Raw genomic sequence first — 24709 nt, 5'->3', positions numbered from 1 at the left:
TTTAACGACATCACTTGCCCCAGTCAGAACTGGGCCACCTCTTCTCTGCTCTCCAGCTTCCCTCCTACTGCACCTGTCCAACCCACAAATATTTTTACACTTGTATCTCTCTAGTGCTCCACTACACCACCAAGTGTATGACTCTGGCACTACAACAAGGTCCATAGGCTTCAATAGGAAGCCGTACTCAGGGGTATCACACTCCAATGACATGAAACATAGGTCATTCATTAGTATGCTTTTGTCTATGTTTCTTCAAGTACCATCCAACACTTTCTGTCACCACTTTCTGGAATATAAATGACCAGAAAATGATGTACAGTTGACAATAAGCACAGATGTGTATTTCTACGCTTAACATATGTAATCATTAAACATCTCCACATAATCAACAGTGATTTCAAATTGATGGATCCAGGAAGGGCTAAAATACAGTCCAGGCAGAAATGCTATAAAATCTGCGTAATAAGGTCATGCATCAGCTTATCAGCAGCTAAAGATGTTTATATAAGTATATGACAGAGGTATCACAGCTCTGACCAATCAGCTCCTGGTCTGCTCTATATGTTTCCTTCTTATCTTTAGATATTGTTATGGTGACAGCTGCAGCAGATTAATCAATACTTCATGGCCAGAAACAGCTAAGGCTTTCAATATCTCCACGCTTATGGCTGAGCGTAAATATCTAGTTCTATATACACTAGGTGATTTGCTTAGTCAAGCAGACATGACATCTGTTGCTTTACTGTGTCAGCAGTATGGAGATGTCAGAGATCTACAGCGACAACAAACACAGACATACACCGTTGTGTGCTTCTAGTCGTGTGTGGAACTTTATACACACATGCTTAGTGATCAGGACCTAAGTGCCAAGAAACTGGATGTTTGAACATGAGCTTGATTTACAGTGTAATGTAAAATATTTCCCCACCTGAAGAATATCGGGATTTACAAACTTGAAATGAACTCTTCAGACTGTACTGTGTCACTATTTTCAGTAAGAGGTGTGAACAATTTCTCTCAAAGCACAGTCAGCCTTTCCCACCAGTTGCACCCGGAGAGGATACTGTTCCCCCATCACCTGGAAATGAAGATTTTCATGCTTCCTACCATCGTCTGTTTTATTGCCGCCATTGTAGTGACACCACCCATCCTGTTCTCCATCTTTTCCAGCTTCAGCATGCGCAAGGAGACTCGGTTCCTGCTCCTAGGGAATGCTTTGGTTTCTGATTTAACTTACCTGTTTTTATACACCACAGCCTGCATTTTTAACATGACAGACATGCAGATCCCAAAACATGTGTGCACGCTGCTTCTCTTCTTCCTGGCTGCAACCTACGGTGGTGGAGTCCTCACCGCAGCAGGAATGGTGGTAGACACTTACTTGGCGATTTTGTGGCCTCTGCACTACTTGCTGATTTTACCGTTATCAAGAGCTAAGAAGCTGATTGCCTTGCTGTGGTTCTCGTCTTTCTCCTTCTCAGGTGTTTTGTTTTCAGTCTTGTACTTTACTCAGAAGCCTGCTCCATGCCAACCTAACTTGTGTTCTGTGCCGGTCATTCTTGTAATGACGCTACACGGAGACCATGCAATCCGCCTGTTTCATATACTTTTTATTACTGGGTTTCTACTGTGCTTTTCAATGATATTGTGCTGTTACTTATTCCTGTGTTACAAAACCAGAGAAAGTGGCTTATGGAAAGGTGCCTCTTCCAGGGCCAACGTCACATTCCTGATGCATCACATCATACTGGTCTTCCACTTCTGTCCAGTTCTTCTTCTATTGGCAGACTCTTTATTGTACATTAATAATGTTATAGGTCTCCAGACAGGAATGTTGATTACTGTAACCATCTGTAATATCCTTATTGTCTTACCAAAAGGTGTCTCCCCATACCTATATGGATTTAGATATAGGGCGATATATAAGTCTCTCAGGTTGTTCTGCAAATTCAAACGTCACAGTCTTGTTGCCACAGATCACAATTTTATTTAGGAGATCTTATGGCATGACTGAATGATATTGCTTAATACTTCAACTTGCAAATATTAATCAATGAATCAAGAAAGTGGTAGTTCAAGTTAGATCATAGGATGCACTTACAGATCTCAACCTGTAAATATATATGTTCAGTAAATGGTGTAGGGTCCTATTATCTGCATGAAAATACTCAGGAGTGTATATAATGCATGTATAGTTTTATGTATGGTGCAAAACATTCAGATATCGTTGGACGTGTTATGGGATTTAATTTTGCCCCAATCTTTTATAGAGCAAGGTGTTTACAATCTTATCGCTAAATTATAGCAACACACAGAATTCCACAGAAGGGAAAAGAGAACCTTTGACACTCACCTTAAGAACTCTGGGTGCAGATATGTAAATTGATCCCAATATTGCACCCACTGGACCACTGGCTTCTGAGGATGGATACTATGAGTACTGCAGAGCCAATAACATACCTGCATACAGCTCTTATTAGTGCAAGATATGGATTAAGGACTTCTGCTGTGTATGGTTTGGAGAGTACACAAAAAACACTGAACGGTGCAGATAAGAGGCAGATGTACAAGCCTTGGAGAGGCTCTCCTAGGGGTATATTTACTAAATGTCATGTTTGTTTGATTTTTATCAATTTGTAGATCAATTTAAAAAAAATACACAAAAAAATTTGATCTAAATCAATGTGAGTCAAAGGCTGAAAAGCACATTTACCAACAGATGATTTTTGAACATTGATTTTTTACATATTAGTAAATGTGCGTTTTAGCCCCTGAAACAAAACATTGATTTAGATCAATTTTGACCGATTAAAAATAAATATAAATTGGTTAAAATTGACCACTAGTAAATTTACCCCAATGCTTTATACATCTCCCCTAAGGTGTAGTGAGAATCTCTAACTGTATGTAATGCGGTAAAGTCTTATAACAGTAGGTAAGTACCTACTGTTAACAGGTACCCTCAATATAAGTAAGGCAGTAAAGTCTTTCTTATAATAGAAGGTATGTACCCTCAATATAAGTAAGGGAGTAAAGTCTTAGAACAGAAGGTACTGTATGTACCCTTAATATGAATAAGGCAGTAAAGTCTTTCTTATAACAGAAGGTATGTACCCTCAATATAAGTAAGGGAGTAAAGTCTTTCTTATAACAGAAGGTATGTACCCTCAATATAAGTAAGGGAGTAAAGTCTTTCTTATAATAGAAGGTATGTACCCTTAATATGAATAAGGCAGTAAAGTCTTTCTTATAACAGAAGGTATGTACCCTCAATACAAGTAAGGCAGTAAATTCTTTGTGTTATGACAGAAGGTATGTGCCCTGCCTCAATATAAATAAGGCAATAAAGTCTTTCTTATAATAGGAGGTATGAACATTTTCAAACATAGTTTATTTCAGTTTCTAAATTTAAATGGCTCTAAAACTACCTTCTAACCCACCTCACAATAACCACAATAGGTGCACATGCTGGCTATTTTCTATTACTTTTAGTTGAGGGTTGCAGTGTGATAATTGTTGGCCAAAGCATAAACTATACAATTAATGTAACACTTTAATAAGAGTAAAGTAGGTCCTCACGGCTCATTAGCATTTTGGTGAATCAGGGTATAAAATTAACTTATACAACATTTGTACTGAATTGATCATTTAAAAATAGGAATTACCAGTGCGAGCTCACTAAGCTGTTGTTCTTTAAACTTAAAAATGTACACTATGGGATAGATTAACTAGAGCTTTTAAAAATTAAATGTGGTGTAGCCCATAGCAACCGGATTCTAGCTGTCATCTCTATATTGTATCCTAAAAAATGATAGCTTTTTTCCAATTTTATGTTTAAATTATTAAAAAAAAGTTAGAAAAAAATTAAAGATTACCAAAGAAAACAATCAATTGACCTAATACAGTATCATAAATAATTTGTTGTGTCCAGTCAAGGAAAAATCTGTAGCCGTACACTCTGGGCCTAATTCATAGCTAATGCATTCATAGCTGCAACCCCATACGGGTGGTCTTCAGTATGCCGGCTGTCGGGATCCCGGCGCACAGTATACCGGCGCCGGGATCCCGACAGCCGGCATACCGACACATATTCTCCCTCGTGGGGGTCCACGACCCCCCTGGAGGGAGAATAAAATAGTGTGGCGCGCGTGGCGCTCCACCGTGCCCGCAGTGTGGCGAGCGCAGTGAGCCCGCAAGGGGCTCATTTGCGCTCGCCACACTGTCGGTATGCCGGAGGTCGGGCTCCCAGCGCCGGTATGCTAGTCGCCGGGAGCCCGACCGCCGGCATACCATACTACACCCCCCCATACGCAGAGTCTGTGCAAAAATATGCCAATGCCGCAGCTGCCTGGGATTGTATACAGATGCCCACAGGTGGCTTTGCAAATCCCAGCAGCTGCGTACATAGACACAGCATCAGTCGCAGATTAGTTGATTATAAAAATTCTGAGTGACCCTAGGGTGACGCAGCATGGCCGCAGGAGGAAAGATGCCGCAGACATTGCAGCTGCGTATGTGATCGCAGTCGCAGGCTCAACCATGGTTGTGATACTCCTGCGCTTTTACCAACACTCCCCCATTATCTACCCCAAACGGCCCCCTGACTATCATTTACTTTGTGAAAAAGTCCTATCTGTTACAGCCAATGCAAAATCATCACACTACATGTGCATTGCGACATAGACGCATGCGCAGACCGGTGATAATCGACCAACTTTGGAAATATCAGATTTGTGTCCAATTATGGTTCAGGCCCTATATTTTCTAATGAAGCAAATTTCTATTATCAAGTATTTTCAGACTGCTTAGCTCTTGTTGTGAGGATACAGTATAATTACTATTGACCCCAAAGTAGGAAGTTTAGCAATACAGTGTATTTCAATTTGTGATATTGATGAAATGTGCCTTTTTTCCATCATGTTTGTTAAAAAAAAAATAGAATAAATAATTTTTTGTTGATATTTACTAACAAATAATGTCTTTACAGGTGGGTACAATTCTAATGTGTAGGATAATACCTTTGTTAGAATGTGCTTTTCAATCCAGTGGCTATGTAAACGGGTCTGGGACTCAGGGTCGACAGCAAAAAGGTCGACACACCTTAGGTCGATGCCAATTGGTCAACACACCTTAGGTCGACATGGACAAAAGGTCGACATGGACAAAGGGTCGGCATGAACAAGGTCGACATGGAAAAAGGTCGACATGAGTTTTTTATGTTTTTTTGGTGTTGTTTTCTTCGTAGAGTGACCGGGAACCCCAATTAGTGCACCGCGTCCCCTCGCATGGTGCCTTCGCTCCGCTACCGCTTCGCTCGGCACAGATTACCGTTCCAATCGTAGTCCACGTGGATCGTTAGGTATGAAAAGGTTCCACAAAAGAAAAAAATCGTGAAAAACTCATGTCGACCTTTTTCCATGTTGACCTTGTTCCTGTCGACCTTTTGTCCATGTTGACCTTTTGTCCATGTCGACCTAAGGTGTGTCGACCAATTGGCGTCGACCTAAGGTGTGTCGACCTTTTTGCTGTCGACCTGGAGTCTGGATACCATGTAAACATTTGAACTTGTTTGATGACTATATTGCAGCTGTTCCATTCACAAACTGAACTGTGTTTTGGCTCGGTTGGTTTGAGGGTGCCCTGCGCTTCAGGTGTGAACCCCTGGAATGTTAAGGACTTGCCAGATGCGCTGACCTGGACGTTAGTGGGCAGGCCCATAACTTTGACCAAATTTATGCTAAGAACCTCTTATATGATATTTAATTGCAATATTTATTTACATTTTGAGTAATGTTTGCATAGTGCACCTGCATCCCTTTTTTTCTATGTGTAGAATTATAAATCTCAGCAAGGTAGCGCCTCTCATCACAAGCTGTGTACAGGGTGTGCAGTCTAGACCCCTCCCCTTATATATCACATATTGAATTGTTTCTGGTTCATTGGCAAGTTCTTTAGCCAGCAACCCCTGGACACAAGGCCAGCCCTGGGCATAGGTGGACCAACACCACATAACCTCCAGGGGGCGCTGAGGGGACAGCATCAACAGCTTAGTGAAGCACTCAGGGTTGCTCATATCGGCTACTGCAACAAAGCTGCTGAGGCCAATGAATCTGCATCCGAGGACACAGTTGCTAGCTTAGGCACGCCTCCAAAACGCATGCAACGCGCTTCTGTTTGCCGAAATGCACCCCATTCCCAACCCCAAACACCTGCAGCTTGTTAATTAGGCTGCAGCCTCCCCCACACTGCAAACGCAGCATCATTGTGAATCCGTCGCATGGCAGTAAATAATCCATCAGACAGCTGTGACTGAATCATCAGTACAGCATTCTAGTCTGAATCAGGCTCAGTGTCCACAACACTGAGATCTTATTTTCAGTGGCTGTAGTAAACCTTTCCTCACCTGTTGCTGAAAGGCTGTGGATTTTCACATGACAACTTAGGTAATGTTTAAAAGTTAATCCTCTCATAATTACAATTTTCAATAACTGAAGGTAGAGACAGAAGCAAATAAGATGGAGGATCTGTTTTATTGAATTTCTCAACATCATAAATACAAATAAATTACAGTGCAAATAATGCTTGGAGAATCTGTGCGAGAATGTGCGGGTTCATCATCTACGTATATCTGTGCCCACACAACTCACTTTATTACGAGATAACCAGTGTTTCAGTGTGGCTGAGATCTCTCGATACCTGAGTCCATACAGGAATGGGGTGAGTGCTCTTGGCATCATCATTATCACTCCGTTGTTACTAGCTGACATCCACATCCTTGCATCTATACTAATTACACTGTATTTGAACATGATGACTTCAGCTGTCAGAATAAAAGCAGGAACAATATAAAGGCACAACAAAACCGAGTGTGTGACTAGAGTAATCCGAGCTCTGGAGAAACAGCGGACCCAAATTCCTGACTGCCGTGTCATCATATATAACCTTGTGTAAAAATATGTCATCATGACAGAGCAGAGCACCAAGAAAAATATTGCCAAAGAGCAAACGGCAGTGACTAAATTATTTTTCCTCTCGTCTTGGCCGTAGTACAACAATAGGCAGACATTTTGTTTTTCAAGTGGGTCTCCATCGAATGTTTCAGACAGTAAAAATACTATTAGAGGGAAAAGCAAGGAAAAAAGCCAAATAGCCAATATTATTCTTTTTGTCCTCTGCATTGAGAGGAGAGTATAGTAATGCAGAGGGAAACAGACGGCTATATATGTGTCAACCACCATGACTGTAAACGTCAAAACGCAGCTGGCGTAGGACGCAAATGTGAAGAGGATCAGTGTGAAGCACAGAACCCTGCGGACATACCAGCGGATGACATTACACGTGGAGATGATTGTATTAAACAATAGAAAGATAAGGTCTGAGATCATCACATTGACCAGGAGAATGTACCTCGTCTCTTTCCGTAGCTTGTCCTTCATTAGGATGGTAGCGAGGATCAGTGGGTTGACTAATAAGGTGACAATACTACAGATGGCCGCTGGGATTAAAAACATCCACAGTGCAGAAGTAGATTGGGAAAGGCATGGTTTCTCTCCTGTAGTGTTGTTGCTGGGGGTTTCATTAGATGCAATGGATGATGGTGGAAAAGGATAGTACAGTGTACAATTCATGTACTCGACAATCATCTTTATCTGATGCCCAAACATAGCTCATTACTCTATGGAGTTAGAGACGTCACTCAATAGCTACTACAGCCATCAGCAGTTAATAAATCCTGTAACATAAAAACAAAATTAGATAGATAAGAGAACTACAATTATCTGATGAGAAATGTACACATTCCGGGCCTAATTCATGTTTGTATGCAACGGATGACTATCATGCATGGAGCGATTATTGGCAGACTGCGCATATGCTGTGCCCGCAATGCACAAGAGCCAAGGTGCCACTGCTATTCCACTCGCAATGAGGATTTTATGGAAAAGTGATTGACAGGAAGTGACCGTTTGGAGGTGTTATTTAGGTAGCGGCATCAGAAATGCAGGCTTGTCATGCCCATTTTTGGGGGCGTGTATCTGCATTCAGCTGTGATCATGTACACATTGAAATATGGTGCCACTGCCGCTGTTTCTGTGGCCAGTCTGCGCAGCCATAGGGCAACCCTTAGACCCGATGTTCCTCGTTATTGCATATAGGCTGTGAATGTGTATGCAATTGCGAATGGCTCCGTTGGGTGGCTTTTCCATTCCTGGGTGGCAACTTCACCTGCCAACATTAGCTGCTGTTTAACCTAGAAAATCGCAATTGCATCTGTGTACAAACAAGAATTAGGCTCTCTATACATAACTTGGCTTACGTTCGAGTGGTATTGGGGCTACAAGAGTTGACCATTAAATCATAATCACAGTCTGTATAATACAAAGTGACTACTTCTGAGTCGGATGCAGATATGGCTGCAGCTGCTTATTTTGCTGCAGTTGCGTTTGCATCTTTATGCTAATATCGCTACAAAGTCCTTCCCTGGTGGGGATGTGTATGTCCAATCTGAGTATGGCTTCATGTGTAAGCAAATCTGTTCTGCAACTTTGTATGTACAAATCGGGTTGCATGCATTGTGTATACAGCATACAGGACCTTATTCAGAGATGAACGCAGATCGCTGCATACACAGCCAGATCTGCGTTCATCTCCTCACATGCTGGGGGACGTCCAACACAGGGCAAGGCCACCCAGCATGTGTGAGGCCGCCTCCCAATGCGTCTGCAATTAGATTGCAGATGCATCGGAACTAAGGCTAACCCCTGGCAGCGCAGCCTAGCTGCTCTGTCAGGCGGTCAGCTGCCATTTTTTCGGAGCGGCTGCGTCTGATGCCCCGAAAGCTGTCCCAGGCTGACCCTCCCTGCCCCCATTCAGAATGCCCTGCTCCCCCCAATGCAGTGACAACGCCTTCCCTGTCAAACACATTGTAGCCGCATCCTTCCTGGATGCGGCAGCAATGTGTAAGGTCGCTCACGTGCACAAAGGCCGGTGAAGAGTGCGCAGACCACTTGGATGTGGAAGCTGCGTGCGAACGCGTGGCTGTGTTCAGGTCTGGATAACCCCCAGGGTACATACAGAACTGTAAATCTAACATGAAATAGAAATCCCTATTATAATCATCCTGAGTGAAAAGTCATCCATCAAGGCTAAGGGAGAATTCAGTTGCAAGCGAAGGGTGCAAATTGCCATTGCCGCAGTGTTTAAATGCCAGAAATGCACTCCATCTCGCACCCTTCACCCAACCAATTTGCACTGCAGCCCGATTCGCACAAAAGTGCTCACTACCCTATGGGGTAGAGAACACTTTTGAGCCAGATCCCATTGCCCTAAAGTGTGGTGGGTTCTGCATAGATTCAGCCAGCAATTGACCCCCCACCCCACACTCTCCATAACAGCATGTTCCCAACATTTCTAGAAAAAATATTTTAAAATATTTTTTGTTGAAATGTAAATTTGAAACTTTATTATACACAATACTATACAAGCAATTAAGAAAGAAACAGAATATACACCACACACAGCAATCTACAACATTCTTATGTTCATCCAAATCAAAGGAAATTATACATTATCATATTGTAAAGTAACGTAGAAACATAGAAACAAAGAAACATAGAATTTGATGGCAGATAAGCAGATAAGAACCACTTGGCCCATCTAATCTGCTCCATTTTTTACCATATTTTTATCTCAACCCTTATTTGATCCTTATTTCTGTGTAAGGATATCCTTATGTCTATTCCATGCATGTTTAAATTGCTCTACTATCTGTGGGGTCTATTTACTAAGCCTTGGATGGAGATAAAGTCGCCACAGATAGAGTTCCAGCCAATCGGCTCCTAACTGCCATGCCACAGGCTGTGTTTGAAAAATGACAGTTAGGAGCGGATTGGCTGGTACTTTATATCCAGCTACTTTATCTCCATTCAAGGTTTAGTAAACAGACCCCTCAACCTCTACCACCTCTGCGTGGTAGAGTACAAACAGGTCTTGTAGCCAGTGGTGGCTCCAGAGTTCAAATAGGGGAGGCACACCAACTGTCAGTGAGGCCCGGACGGTGATTTTGGCAGCACCTAAGGTGGCAGTAGGTGTGGCTATTTGAATTTTGGACTGTGCTGCAGCCCCACTTCCAGAGCCGCCACTGCGTGTAGCACTAAACAGTAAATTATACCATACATACATACATACAGGATATTATAGCAAATACATAACTTAAGAATTTCTACAATATAAATCTGGTACAAGTTAAAGGTGTGATCAGTGGCAGTTGGATCGCCTGGACTGCAGTACCTACCAAATCTACCAAAGTAGAGCCAGATGCCGGATAAAAGATAAACATTGTACCTGCCAAACTGTCAAACAAGAGAAAATTACTGTATTGCGCTACATTATTTCAAGGTGCATATATGAATGAAATCACTCGTTGGTATAATAATTATCCAGTATTTATATCAACAATATCTGCATATAAAATTCATTAAGAACCTATATTCAACTTTCAAGTGAGCTCACTTAATTCTTTAACTATAGATTATATATACTTTGTGCACATAGATATTTATTAAAATATATCTCAATACTGTATTGAAAAAAATCTCGTATATTCCCTGCAGTATGAATGAATATAGTTTGCTGCGCTTGTGGAAGGAAGCTGCTCAAGTTGTTGTTTGATGTTTATAGAAATTTGTCTGGACCGAGCGCTTGTGTGTGCAAATGTATGGTGTTCTGAAAATTTATGTATTTATAAAGTGTAATGTAAAGTAAAAAGTAAAATAAAAATAAATAAATAAAAATAAAAATAAAATTAAAAATAAAAATAAAAATGGGGGGGGGGAAGGAGGGGGAGGGGGAAGTGCAATGTTTACAGATCTTTTGTGAATAATTGTGGAGCTTGTGGACACTTTGGTGAGAGGGCACAGTCTGTTTTTTTGCAGTGGAAACTTTCCCTGACTTACCCTATTTTCCGATGCAAGTGTGGCTGGAGGCTCTGGTATCTGTGGCAGCGTTTAGGTTGCGGATGGCATTTCCTGCTTATGCCGTGACTCACGTTCTCCTCCTCCTGGCCGCACTGTGGCCGCTGCTCCGTCCGTCAAACCGGAAGTTCGGATGTTTACTTCCGGTATTAGGGCGCTGGCGGCGGCGGGCTTCGTGTCCTCGGTGGTTGCTTCGTTCTTCTTGTAATCCAACGCGTTTCGAATCCACAGCAGGATTCTTTTTCAAGGAGATGATGAAAATGTTTGTGTAAATTGTCCGTTTTTTATATCATAACTTTATTGATAAAACCGGATGTACCCGTGACCGGAAGTGCGTTCTCCCGGCGGCATCCTCATGGTAAAAACTTCAATAGGGAAATGAATGTCAATTCTTCCTCTAAAACGATTAAAAGATAATAAATCATTGCACTTCGGGAAAAGGTATGGGATGGAGGGTATAAAAATAAAGATAAAAATAAAAAGTAAATAAGAATAAAAATATAAATATAAATAAAAATAGAAAATTAATAAAAATAATAAAAATAAATAATAAAAATATAATAAAAAAAAAAAAAATGAAAAATAGATAACTGAAAAAAACGGCTATTCAAGAAAAATATTTCTTTGATGATGTATGAAGGATTACAGAAAGACGTTTAATTCTATGTCAATATTCAGACCGTATGGTTCTAAGCTCTTCATTTTGTATATACATTCGGTCTCTTTTTTCTTCAGTATTTTTACGATGTCCTCTCCTCTCCAATGGGCTTCAATCTTTTGGATTCCGATAAATTTTAGCCCAGTGGGGTCCTGATTATGCTTTGTTAAGAAATGTGCTGAGACACTGTGTGTCTTCAGGCCTCTTATTATGTTGTACACGTGTTCTGCTATCCTTGTTTTTAATTTACGTTTTGTTTGTCCTACGCATTGTTTTCCACATGTACATTCCAGGATGTAAATGACTCCCTCTGTATGGCAGGTTACTTGATTGTAAACTTCAAATTCTTCTTTTGTTGTGTTGGACTTGAAAGTGGTTATGGGTTTGGTTGACGTCTTCTGATTTCTGCAGCCGATGCAGGTCATACACTGATGGAATCCCTTTGTTTTTGTCTTGCTTTTTGGTTCTTGTGAAATCGGTAGAAAACTATGGGTCAATTGTTGTTTTAGGTTATTTGCTTTTTTGTAGATTATTTTTGGTTTAATAGGAATGGATTCCTTTAGGTCTTCGTCAAGAGAGAGGATATGCCAGTGTTTTTCAAGTATTTTTTCAACGTCTTTATGGTTACTGGTAAACTGTGTTATGAAAGTGACCGGTAGTTCTTTTTTGTCTTTTTGTTTGAAGATGAGTAAATCTTTTCTATCCATGTTTTTTACTTTTTCTAATTGTTGTGTCAGATGGCTTTCTTTATATCCCTTTTGAAGGAATTTGTTTTTCATTTCCTGTGCTTGATGTTCAAATACTGTCTGATCAGTACAGTTTCTCTTTAGTCGACGAAATTGTCCGCCTGGGATATTGTCTATCCATTGTCTGTGATGGTTGCTGTTATGTGAAAGCATGTTGTTGCCGTTCACTTTTTTGAAGTGGGTTCTTGTAAAGATTTGATTTTTTTCTATGTAGATTTCCAAATCAAGGAAGATTACCATTTTTTCACTGTGTGTGGTGGTAAATTCAAGGTTCATATTATTGTTGTTAATGTGTTCTTTAAATTGCGATAGGGCGTCTTGAGATCCTTTCCAGATGAAAAACACGTCGTCTATGTACCGGTGCCAACTTATGATGTTTGGCAGAAAGGGGTTGTTATCCCAGATGTTGAGGTCCTCCCAGCGTGAGACAAACAAGTTCGCATAACTGGGGGCAAATGATGTTCCCATTGCTGTACCGCACTGTTGCAGGAAAAAATCACCTTTATACCAAAAATAGTTATTGTAGAGAATGAATTCAATACTGTCCATGATGAAATTGATTTGTGAATTGGTGATTGTCGTCTGAGTGCACAGGAAGTGGCGAGTTGCTTCACATCCTGCATGATGATTTATTGCAGTATACAGGGATTTGATGTCACTTGTACATAATATGTACCCTTCTTGCCATTCGGTATTATTGATTACTTGCAATATATTTGTAGTGTCTTTTAGAAAACTTCTTTGCTTTCCCACGATGTCCTGAAGATAATGGTCAATGTATTTTGATAGGTTTGAAGAGATTGAGCAGATGCCGGATACAATGGGTCTCCCTGGTGGGTTTTCCAAATTTGTGTGGATTTTTTGGAGATAGTAGAAGGTTGGGATTTTTGGATCTTTAATGCAGATGTAATCATATTCTTTCTTGTTGATGATTCCCAATTCTAATCCTTCTTGCATTTGCTCTCTTAGTTTTACTGTAATTTCTTGTGTTGGATCTTTCGTTAGTTTTTTGTATGTTGCTTGATATGAGAGGAGTATTTCTGCTTCTTGTTTGTAGGTGTCCAGATCTAGAATCACCACTCCCCCCCCTTTGTCCGCTGGTTTTATTACCACGGTTTTGTCTTCCTTTAAGTTTTTTAATGCATTTCTTTCATCTTTTGTAAAGTTGAATCCCTGCTTCGGTTTAGTTGTTAGGTTTTCTATTTCCTTCTCCACTAGATTTTGAAAAGTGGTGATGTGGGGACCTTTTATATAAGTGGGAAAAAATGTCGATGTGGGTTTTAAATCTGTGTGTAGAAATTCATTATCCATTATTGGTATCCTTTCTTTTGGTCGTTCTTGATTTTTTGAAAATAATTTTTTGATACATAATTTCCTTACGAACTTGTGTGTGTCGATGAAAAGATTAAATTTATTAGTGCCCGAGTGTGGGGCAAACTTGAGACCTTTTCGTAAGACATTTTCCTCGTTGGTTGATAATTATCTTTTACTGAGATTAAATATAGTCTTTGATGTCGATGTTATGTCTGTCACTACTTTCTTTGTGATCTTTTGTCTTTTTCCTCCTCTTGTGCCTCTTTTTCTAAAGTGGTGTTCCTCCTCTTTTTGGTTACCGATAGTACGTAATCGGGTGGTTTCTCTGTTCCCCAAACGGTATCTAAAAAATCCTGATCATCCTCTTCTTCGTCTTCGCTTATTTGGTCATGTTCCAGGTATCTTTTTTTCTGCTTGTTCCTCCCCTTTTGGTCTTCTTTCTGCTCTATTTTCTTCATTAGTTCATCTAAATCGTTGGCTTCTTCTTTTCTCGCTTGTTCTACCCCTTTTCGGTATGACTGTTTGATTAGTATGTAGGGATTGTTCGGACGGTAATTAGTGGTTTGTTGTTTCTCCCATGTTGAGCTCGTCCCAGGTTTTGGATAAGGTGTTTTTTTCGGGGTATATGGTCTCTGTGGTTTGGTTCTAAATGCCTGTTGATCCCTCTGAGGTTTTTTCTGTTCGCAGTTCTTCGTGGGCTGTTTGTAGGCTTGTCTTCTGGTATTTTGTTGATACTGGTAGTGTTTCTTTTCTTCCTGGTCTCTCTTATACTTTTTTTGTTTTTGTATTATGATGGTATCTTCCAGTTTCTCCATTTTTTGGTGAGTTAAATTCATTAGGGTTTGATAATCTTCCATTGTGCGGAGAGGTTCGAACTTTTTTTCAATTTCTATAATTGTATCTGTGATGTTTTTTAGAGATATTTTCCGTTCTTCTATGATTACATTCATTAATTGCTTCGAACAATTATCAAGAATATTGTTCCATTTATTGTGAAAATTTGGGTCCGCTGGGTCAAACGTGCATTGTTTCTGCATCCTCTCTCTTGATGAAGACCTAAAAGAATCCATTCCTATTAAACCAAAAATAATCTACAAAAAAGCAAATAACCTAAAACAACAATTGACCCATAGTTTTCTACCGATTTCACAAGAACCAAAAAGCAAGACAAAAACAAAGGGATTCCATCAGTGTATGACCTGCATCGGCTGCAGAAATCAGAAGACGTCAACCAAACCCATAACCACTTTCAAGTCCAACACAACAAAAGAAGAATTTGAAGTTTACAATCAAGTAACCTGCCATACAGAGGGAGTCATTTACATCCTGGAATGTACATGTGTAAAACAATACGTAGGACAAACAAAACGTAAATTAAAAACAAGGATAGCAGAACACGTGTACAACATAAAAAGAGGCCTGAAGACACACAGTGTCTCAGCACATTTCTTAACAAAACATAATCAGGACCCCACTGGGCTAAAATTTATCGGAATCCAAAAGATTGAAGCCCATTGGAGAGGAGAGGACATCGTAAAAATACTGAAGAAAAAAGAGACCGAATGTATATACAAAATGAAGAGCTTAGAACCATACGGTCTGAATATTGACATAGAATTAAACGTCTTTCTGTAATCCTTCATACATCATCAAAGAAATATTTTTCTTGAATAGCCGTTTTTTTCAGTTATCTATTTTTCATTTTATTTTTATTTATTTTTATTATATTTTTATTATTTATTTTTATTATTTTTATTATTTTTCTATTTTTATTTATATTTTTATTTTTATTCTTATTTACTTTTTATTTTTATCTTTATTTTTATACCCTCCATCCCATACCTTTTCCCGAAGTGCAATGATTTATTATCTTTTAATCGTTTTAGAGGAAGAATTTACATTCATTTCCCTATTGAAGTTTTTACCATGAGGATGCCGCCGGGAGAACGCACTTCTGGTCACAGGTACATCCGGTTTTATCAATAAAGTTATGATATAAAAAACGGACAATTTACACAAACATTTTCATCATCTCCTTGAAAAAGAATCCTGCTGTGGATTTGAAACGCGTTGGTTTACAAGAAGAACGAAGCAACCACCGAGGACACGAAGCCCGCCGCCGCCAGTGCCCTAATACCGGAAGTAAACATCCGAACTTCCGGTTTGACGGACGGAGCAGCGGCCACAGTGCGGCCAGGAGGAGGAGAACGTGAGTCACGGCATAAGCAGGAAATGCCATCCGAAACCTAAACGCTGCCACAGATACCAAAGCCTCCAGCCACACTTGCATCGGAAAATAGGGTAAGTCAGGGAAAGTTTCCACTGCAAAAAAACAGACTGTGCCCTCTCACCAAAGTGTCCACAAGCTCCACAATTATTCACAAAGGAGCTGTAAACATTGCACTTCCCCCTCCCCCTCCTCCCCCCCCATTTTTATTTTTATTTTTAATTTAATTTATTTATTTTTATTTTACTTTTTACTTTACATTACACTTTATAAATACATAAATTTTCAGAACACCATACATTTGCACACACAAGCGCTCGGTCCAGACAAATTTCTATATTCCCTGCAGTGCAAAAATTTAAACTCAATAAAATACTATCAATCAATTCTATATTGCTGTTCTGTTAGTTGCAACACAGGCCAGTATTTACTAAAAAAAACCGAATTTGGTCGATTTGTATTTTTTTTTCTAAGTCCCAATCCGGGAATTCACTAAGCACCAATCTCGGCAGTGTCTGGTCTATTCGTAATGGTTTGAATGACAACGTCCCGAAATACGAATGAATAGACCATCGGTCAAACGCGGCTGTTATTTCATAGAATACGGGAATTCACTATTCATTCGTATTTGGGTGTTAGTCTCTGAGTGCTCAAATGCGGTCGTATTTTTTTGCGATTCGTTAAAAAAAGCGGCAAAAAAATAGACCTGCTTTTTTCAGTCGTGTTTACATGTGTTGCAAATAAAAAATCACTCACACCTGAATTAGGATGCCTATAAAAGGATGTTAGGCCCATTTCAATACACCTACACTCAGAAATGGCAGCAGGACTGTGGGCCAGTGATCTTTTGTGTGCTGTGGGATTCCTCAGACTCAGACATCAGCCTGTAAGTACCCAGGGACAAGAAACTGAACATGGTCAGCAGGTTGTACAGGTTCCGCGGAGGCTGCGCAGGCCTCGTTTTTTTAGGGGGCGTTTAAACTTGAACGCATTGTCCGATGATAAGGCCATACAGATGTTCCGTCTAAATCGTAACAACATCTTCCGTCTGTATGACCGTGTCAAACTGGGTCTAGACCCTGAGACAGCACGCTCTCGCCCTGTCTCAGGCCTGCACAAACTCCTGGCTGTGTTGCACTTTATGGCTACCTGCAGCTTTCAGGCTGTGTCTGGGGATGTCATAGGAATCTCACAGCCCTCATTTTCCAGAATCTTAACACAGGTGATGTATACCTAACGACCTCTTCTGTTTTGTGTTTGTTTTAATTTCTCGGTGGCCAGTTCTGTCCTAAAATCTCATGTTTATTGTTCTTTAAAATGTTCACACAGGTGTTGGCTGTTTTGCAGCCCCACATCGAGGCCTCAATCTGCTTCCCTACCCAGGAGTCTCAGTGGCATGCCGTCAGAATAGATTTATATGAGCTGGCTGGTATGCCCAATGTGCTTGGAGCCATAGATTGCACACACATTCAGCTGAGACCACCTAGGGGCAGGCAGCACATATATACAAACCGCCATTTCGAACACTCCACAAATGTGCAGGTGGTTTGTGATGCAAATCTCAAAATAATGAGTGTTGTTGCTGGTTACCTTGGGGGCTGCCATGACTCCTTCATCCTCATTCAGTCATCCCTCTTTGATAAGTTTGAGGACGGACAAATGCCAGAAGGATGGCTGCTGGGTATGTAATTTGATATGTGTAGGCCTGCGTATACTTTGTTCAAATACAAGTGCAGATGTATTAACCTGTAGAAGGCATAAGGAAGTGAGAAACCAGTGATCTGTGCAAGGTAATAAAGGCACCAGCCAATCTGCTCCAATATGTAAATGAACATTTAGGAACAGATTGTCTGCTGCCTTTATTACCTTGCACATATCACTGGTTTTTCACTTCCTTATGCCTTCTACAGGTTAATACATCTGCCCCACAGTGTTTTACTTATGTGTTGCTGTATCTTAACATGAATCACGTTATTATATCTGTCTTTTAGGTGATGGAGGATATGGCTGTTTCTCTTGGCTTATAACTCCATTGTCCCGACCTGATACCCCTGCTGAACACAATTACAATAATGCACATAAGTCCACGCGGAATGTGATAGAAAGATGTTTTGGTGTGCTGAAATCTAGGTTTCGGTGTCTGGATAAGTCTGGTGGCTATTTGTTGTATAGTCCCTCCAAGGTGACTCAAATTGTGTTCTGCTGCTGCTTTCTTCATAACATGTGTTTGCAACAACATCTGCCACATGTTGAGGAGGAAGAGGAGGAGGAGGAGGAGGAGGAGGAAGAAAGCAGCCAGCAAGCAGAGGAATTAGAGACATCTGGTGATACTTGGAGTACTGATGTAGGGAGGCAGGTTAGGCAACAGATCATCAATCGCTATTTCTAAGGTAAGCTTGGTTTGCTTATTTCATTTGCTGTGTAATCATGAATAGATTTTTTGCCTTTTTTACCAAAAACCATTACTCAGAATGTGTCTGTCTTCTTGACACATACAAACATACCCTCGCTATATGAAAAACAAATGTTGCATGTGTATTGTGTGTATTTTTAATCTCAAAACAACAGATTATGAGTGGCATGCATTAAGTCTGGATAAGTGTTCAAAAACTTGCAGTGCTAATTTCTTGCAAGCCCACATCATCCATTTAGTATTTCACTTTATCATTGTGTGTAACGTCCTAATGCACAGGTTCACAAACTCGGCCCTCAGGACCACACACAGTGCATGTTTTTCTCGTAACCCAGTAGAAGCACAGTTGTATGAATTACTCACAGACATGTTAAAAGGTTCTCAGGTGGAGCTAATTATGTCCCTTGTGATTCTGTGAGTAGACCTGCAAAACATGCACTGTGTGGGTTCCTGAGGCCCGAGTTTGAGTACCTGTGTTCCCAAAAAATACTCCTCAACATATAATATGTTAGCCTTGAGGAATACATGTGTCCCTATGTGTGATGCACCATCATATTTAAGACTCACAAACTTACTGTAATCTTGGACAATTTAATTCCTAATGTTTGATACTGTAAACTTGATGATGTGTAAGTAAATACACAATTTGCCACACATATACATTATTATACACAGTTTTTATTTTTGTAGTAAAAGTACATATTTGTTTGTTTCAGCATCATGTGTGAAAAACATGCTTAATAATTTAAAACACACACAAACATGTCCCAACAATACTGACATTCATTTGGACAATGTTTTTCCTACAAAACAAAGGAAACATATTACAAGCTTTTTACGCAACTCAATTGTGTTCTTCTTGTAATGTTGTATAGATAAGATAGCTAAGATATGTATCACTAACATTGTAATTTGGATTGTCTGCAGGCAAAGAGAATGATTGGAATCTAGAAAGAGTAATGATTAGAAAAAAATCAAGTGGTCAGTTTACTTCCTGCTAAAGACATTCTGCCTGGCTGGCAATTATTGTATCTACAGGCAAAGAGAATGATTGGAATCTAGAAAGAGTAATGATTAGAAAAAAATCAAGTGGTCAGTTTACTTCCTGCTAAAGACATTCTGCCTGGCTGGCAATTATTGTATCTACAGGCAAAGAGAATTATTGGAATCTAGAAAGAGTAATGATTAGAAAAAAAATCAAGTGGTCAGTTTACTTCCTGCTAAAGACATTCTGCCTGGCTGGCAATTATTGTATCTGCAGGCAAAGAGAATGATTGGAATCTAGAAAGAGTAATGATTAGAAAAAAATCAAGTGGTCAGTTTACTTTCTGCTAACATATATGTGTGGCTCCATCAACATTTCCCTCCTCCAATACCCCAAAAAAATGAAAATGAATAAATGTGCGTACTATTTTTTAAATTTATTTTGGGCCACTTATAATTAATGATGTTAAAAAAAGGGTCAAGGAGCTAAGTGTTATATTTTGTAAAGCATCAAAAACACTTGCTAACTATTTAGAGTTACTTATCACAAATGTCTAACTTGTTTTTTTTCACATTTTTTTTGGTGGCTGCTTGTCCTGCCCTTTGCCTTTAGCACTGTCATGTTGGCGTGCTCTGGTGGACCGTCTTGGTGGTGATGAGACTGGCGTGATATTTGGAGTAGTCGTACCAGAACTGCTGGTTGTTTGCTGTTGGTGCATGCATCTGAGTGTTTCATTCAGGTTAGTGAGGGTGGCATTGAGTTCATGTGTAGCAGCATTTTGATTGTCTACTATTCGGAATAAACTTTCATTAATCTTTTAACTGTTTTGAAAAATGCTCATATAACTTTGCTGCTGTTCTTCCATTAGTCTGTGCTGTCCTTCAATTAGTCTGTGCTGTTCTTCCATTATGCGCTGTAAGTTGCCCATGACCTGTGTAATGTCTGTACGCATGAGTTCCATTGTATTGCCTATTCTGGTTGTTTGCTCATTTTGTCTACTCAGATTTCTTGAGATTCTTGAGATTCTTCTGAGGTGAGATGGTAGGCTTGCAATCATTTGTGTCTGCTTACGCAGGCAATCTTCATTAGTGGCCTACTGTCTAGCCCAAATAGTCCAAAACACCTGATCAGGGCCTTGTGTTCCTGGTGTTGTTGGGCTGTGTTGTGGTGGTGGTGTGCTTTGCTGTGGTGGTGTACTCACAGGTGCTGGGAAGCTCATTCCTTGCATTAATGGCTGCATTTCTAAGATGTTTGTCTCCTCCATGTCACTGTGTTGGTGTTGTTGTGGAGGGATGTTGTTCCCAGGACTCAAAGCTGAAATGTTAAACAAATCTCCGTTAGCTATCCATATGTTTGTGAAATGTAAAAAAATCACTACACATGGAACACATGTCATTCACTGTTGCTTTCAACTATTCTGGATAGCAACATCATCACTCATAGCTTAAATACATACATATGCCTGTTTGTGGCAAATGTGTCTGGTTACTTAATTGTGAAAGCAAACACTTTAGTTTTATTGTAGTTTACACATACTCCACCATAAAAAAAACATTGTAATACATAATGTGTTACCTTATAGCTTTGTTCAAACAAACATAGTAATGTTTTTATATGTATTTTGCAATGTTACCTCAAGCACACATGAGATTTTTGGAAAAACAAACTTACTTTTTACAAACAAACCAACATGCTTTTTTGTTGCAGCATCTTATACCCAATGTCCTACTGTATGGCTTTACTGGATGTGGACAAGGCCATTTAGTTTGGATTCCATTTCAAGCTTTTACTTACTGCGGTAAGTATTTTTGTTTTGGATGTGTTTTGACTTAATGCGGTTATGATTGATTTTGATTATGTTCTGACATTTTACACATTTTTTTCAGTTTGATACTCACAATCAAGATGAGGGGAGTGTGGATGACGTCTTGGAGGTGTGTCCAAAATTTGGAGTGGGGGTACAGAACATACGGACGATAATCTTCATGGCGGGGTAGCCTGCTGTGTTTGTGCCGGGACATACGACCTTGCTTTCTTTTCGGCAACAGGTTTTTTGTGGTGATGTCTTACAGAAGTGCCACTTCTGCTGCTCCATACTTCTTTTGATGGACCTTTTACTGAAAGTGCAATTTTGTTATGGCAATTCCTTTACAAGCATACCCTATACTACAATGGACACTTTACCTGCTTCCGCAGCGTCATCATCATCAGATGTGATAGGAGTTACTGGCCGACGAGTAGTACTGCTTTTTTCAGACACTGTATAAAATGAAATATATTCATAAATCATGCTATTGTGTATACATCCACCCATTATGCTTATAAACATTTTAACATTCAGAAATGCTTGGTTTTTAATTCAAACAAACATAAGGACCAGAAATAAAAAAATAAAAAAAATAAAAAAACCAAAACACATATGCACTATGGCAACATCAACACAGGAAAACATGTACAGGACACTGACATAGGCCACAAGTTCAAGGAAAGGTTTTTTAATAAAATAAAAACACACAACTTCATTTTGTATTGGAAGGAAATTTGCTCTTTGATGTGGCACTCCAAAGACACATTACCACTATATGATCAAAAACAAAATGCAGCAATTTAAAAAAAAAAAATGCAGTATGGTGTCACGGTACAAATACAAGCAAAACATTTTTTTTATTTTTTTTTAAATTAAAAACATAACATTCTCTAAAGATGACATTACACATGTAAGTGGTTTACAAACCACTTTTCAGTACTCCAGCCTCTAACATGACAACGACTTTTTTATTTAAAAAAAACATGGATCACTTATATATAAAACATAGTCATAATTTTTTACGTAAAAAACGCCCAAAAGGAAAACATTATTGCAGGACAATTCAGAGACACACCAAGTCCAAACTACACATGCTAAATATCTGTCTGAAAAACACATGACATACAATAAAGTAAGATATTACATTGGCTTTTATCTAAAACATGACCCAAAACAATGTATTTGCTGACACACACTTGAAGATGGGAGTAATATGCAACGTCACATGACACACATTACAAAATAAAACATTTTAAAAAAAAATGCAAATACACATGCTCACCATTCTTCCTGGGCCTATCTGAATCCCGGACATGGGTTGCAGAGACAACTTCTGGAGGTATTACACTCCGCATGGGCTCCTCATACTCCAGATAACTTGCAATATAGGGCTGGCCACCACCGGTTTTCCAAGCCTCCTTGGCCATTTTGGACTTGACACGTTGCTTTATGTCATAGTACCGTTTGCGGCATGTGTCCTCCGTCCGCTTGACCACCCCCTCACTATTGACAGCAGCAACTACTTTCGCCCACAACACCGTCTTCCTCCGTGTTGGCACCTTGGCGGACTCAGGTCCAAATAGCTGCCTCTGATACTTCACCAGCTCACGCACCAATGCCACATTTTCAGCAAAACTAAACTTAACATTCCGCCCAGTCTTAGTAGTGGTGCGTGGCTGCGGAGCACTCTGACTGTCACTATCAATTGAGGCTGCTGCAGCAACCTCACCCACCTCCTCCACCTCACTAACCTCACTAACACTCACCTCCTCCACCTGACCGACCTCCTCCCCCTCACTCACACCCTCCACCTCTGAGTCACACATAATTGTGTGTCTAAACAGTTAACACAGGAAAAAAAAAGACAAACAACACACTCCTCCACTACCACTACACAACTCGCACACACACACACACACACACACACACACACACACACACACACACACACACACACACAGACAAGGGACTATAAAGAAAAATAACTTGGACTAAAAATGAGACAAAACCACAAAATACAAGACAACAAGAATGACAAGACGACTTTCAAACAAAATAACACATTTAGAAATCGCTACCACCACTCCTCTTCAAACCACAAATTCACCTACCTCCACAGCACAACCTCCCTCCTCCTCACCACTAACTAAACCCACGAGGTTCAGACGGTTTGGGGCGTATTTATATGGTTGCGCACAGACACTCCTACCATCTGAAACACAACCAATCACGAACGGGGATGAAAATCGAAACTGAAAGTGAAAATGCGTCCGCGGGAAAAAAAACCCTGCCGCGTTTAACTTAGGAAAAAACCCTGCCGCGTTTAACTTAGGAAAAAACCCAGCAAATACAACAAAAACACATACGCAAACGACAATGACGGCCGTAAATGTGCCAAAAAAAAAACGACTGGCATCGACATCGGAAAACACGAAAACCATAAAGTCGAATGCTTCGTAACTTTGCGTATATGGATTAAAAAAGTTGCATGAAAATGCACCCGATACAAAACGAGTTTAAACACTACACAAACACGATTATTAGTAAATATTGCCCACAGTCTCTTATATGAAACCACATATGAATGTTAAGAAACAATGTCTCGTGATTTCAATATTAGCTTGATTAGCATATAAAAGCAAGTTTATGTCCCAGCTTGATTTATCCGGACAATAATATTGTATCTTTCCACTAAGCACAGTATGATCAGCAGATTACCTAATCTGCTGATCATTCTACGAGTTACTATTCCACACCGGGTACCGCTGCTAAAGCTGGGAGCTAAGGACGGCTGACACGATTACACTTCCGACCGCCGGCTGGGATTCCCTTCACTAAGGACGTGGCCAGCCAGCCGACGGCTTAAGCGGGCAGCAAGGTGTCCATATACAAGCGGCTCCAGCGTAACTTGGTATCTTCAGGCGTAGCAGACAAGCACAGGTGAGCTGGGAGCTAAGGACAACAGGCGGGACTCCATACAATTGAACCGCCGGTGGGTCTCCTTTAGTGGAGATGCGGGCAGCCAGCTGACGGCAGGAATCCTATGTGCGTATGTCCATATACAAGCGGCTCCAGTTCACTGCACCCTGGGACATTCAGATATAGCTGACAAGAACGGGTGAGAGGAATTTTCAATCACTACTGTGCTTAGTGGAAAGATACAATATTATTGTCCGGATAAATCAAGCTGGGACATCAACTTGCTTTTATATGCTAATCAAGCTAATATTGAAATCACGAGACATTGTTTCTGAACATTCATATGTGGTTTCATATAAGAGACTGTGTTGCAACTAATAGAACAGCAATATAGAATTGATTGATAGTATTTTATTGAGTTTAAATTTTTGCACTGCAGGGAATATACGAGATTTTTTCAATACAGTATTGAGATATATTTTAATAAATATCTATGTGCACAAAGTATATATAATCTATAGTTAAAGAATTAAGTGAGCTCACTTGAAAGTTGAATATAGGTTCTTAATGAATTTTATATGCAGATATTGTTGAAATAAATACTGGATAATTATTATACCAACGAGTGATTTCATTCATATATGCACCTTGAAATAATGTAGCGCAA

The 24709-nt window shown here is 39.9% G+C and overlaps 1 protein-coding gene across 1 annotated transcript; it reads left to right on the top strand.

The window, feature by feature from the left end:
- The first annotated feature begins 961 nt into the window (after positions 1–961).
- Positions 962–1996, top strand: GPR148 (G protein-coupled receptor 148). The gene has a single exon (XM_063919256.1). The coding sequence runs from the start codon at positions 962–964 to the stop codon at positions 1994–1996; it is 1035 nt and encodes a 344-aa protein (XP_063775326.1).
- Positions 1997–24709: the final 22713 nt, after the last annotated feature.

The sequence above is a fragment of the Pseudophryne corroboree genome, chromosome 4 (assembly GCF_028390025.1).
Source record: "Pseudophryne corroboree isolate aPseCor3 chromosome 4, aPseCor3.hap2, whole genome shotgun sequence".
In the NCBI taxonomy this organism is placed as follows: Eukaryota; Metazoa; Chordata; class Amphibia; order Anura; family Myobatrachidae; genus Pseudophryne; species Pseudophryne corroboree.
The sequence above is the reverse complement of the archived record's forward strand: the minus strand, read 5'-3'. Positions and strand labels throughout refer to the sequence as shown.

Bases quoted from the DNA above. Each gene is read 5' to 3' on its own strand.
- GPR148 (XM_063919256.1), top strand. From the start codon at position 962: ATGAACTCTTCAGACTGTACTGTGTCACTATTTTCAGTAAGAGGTGTG.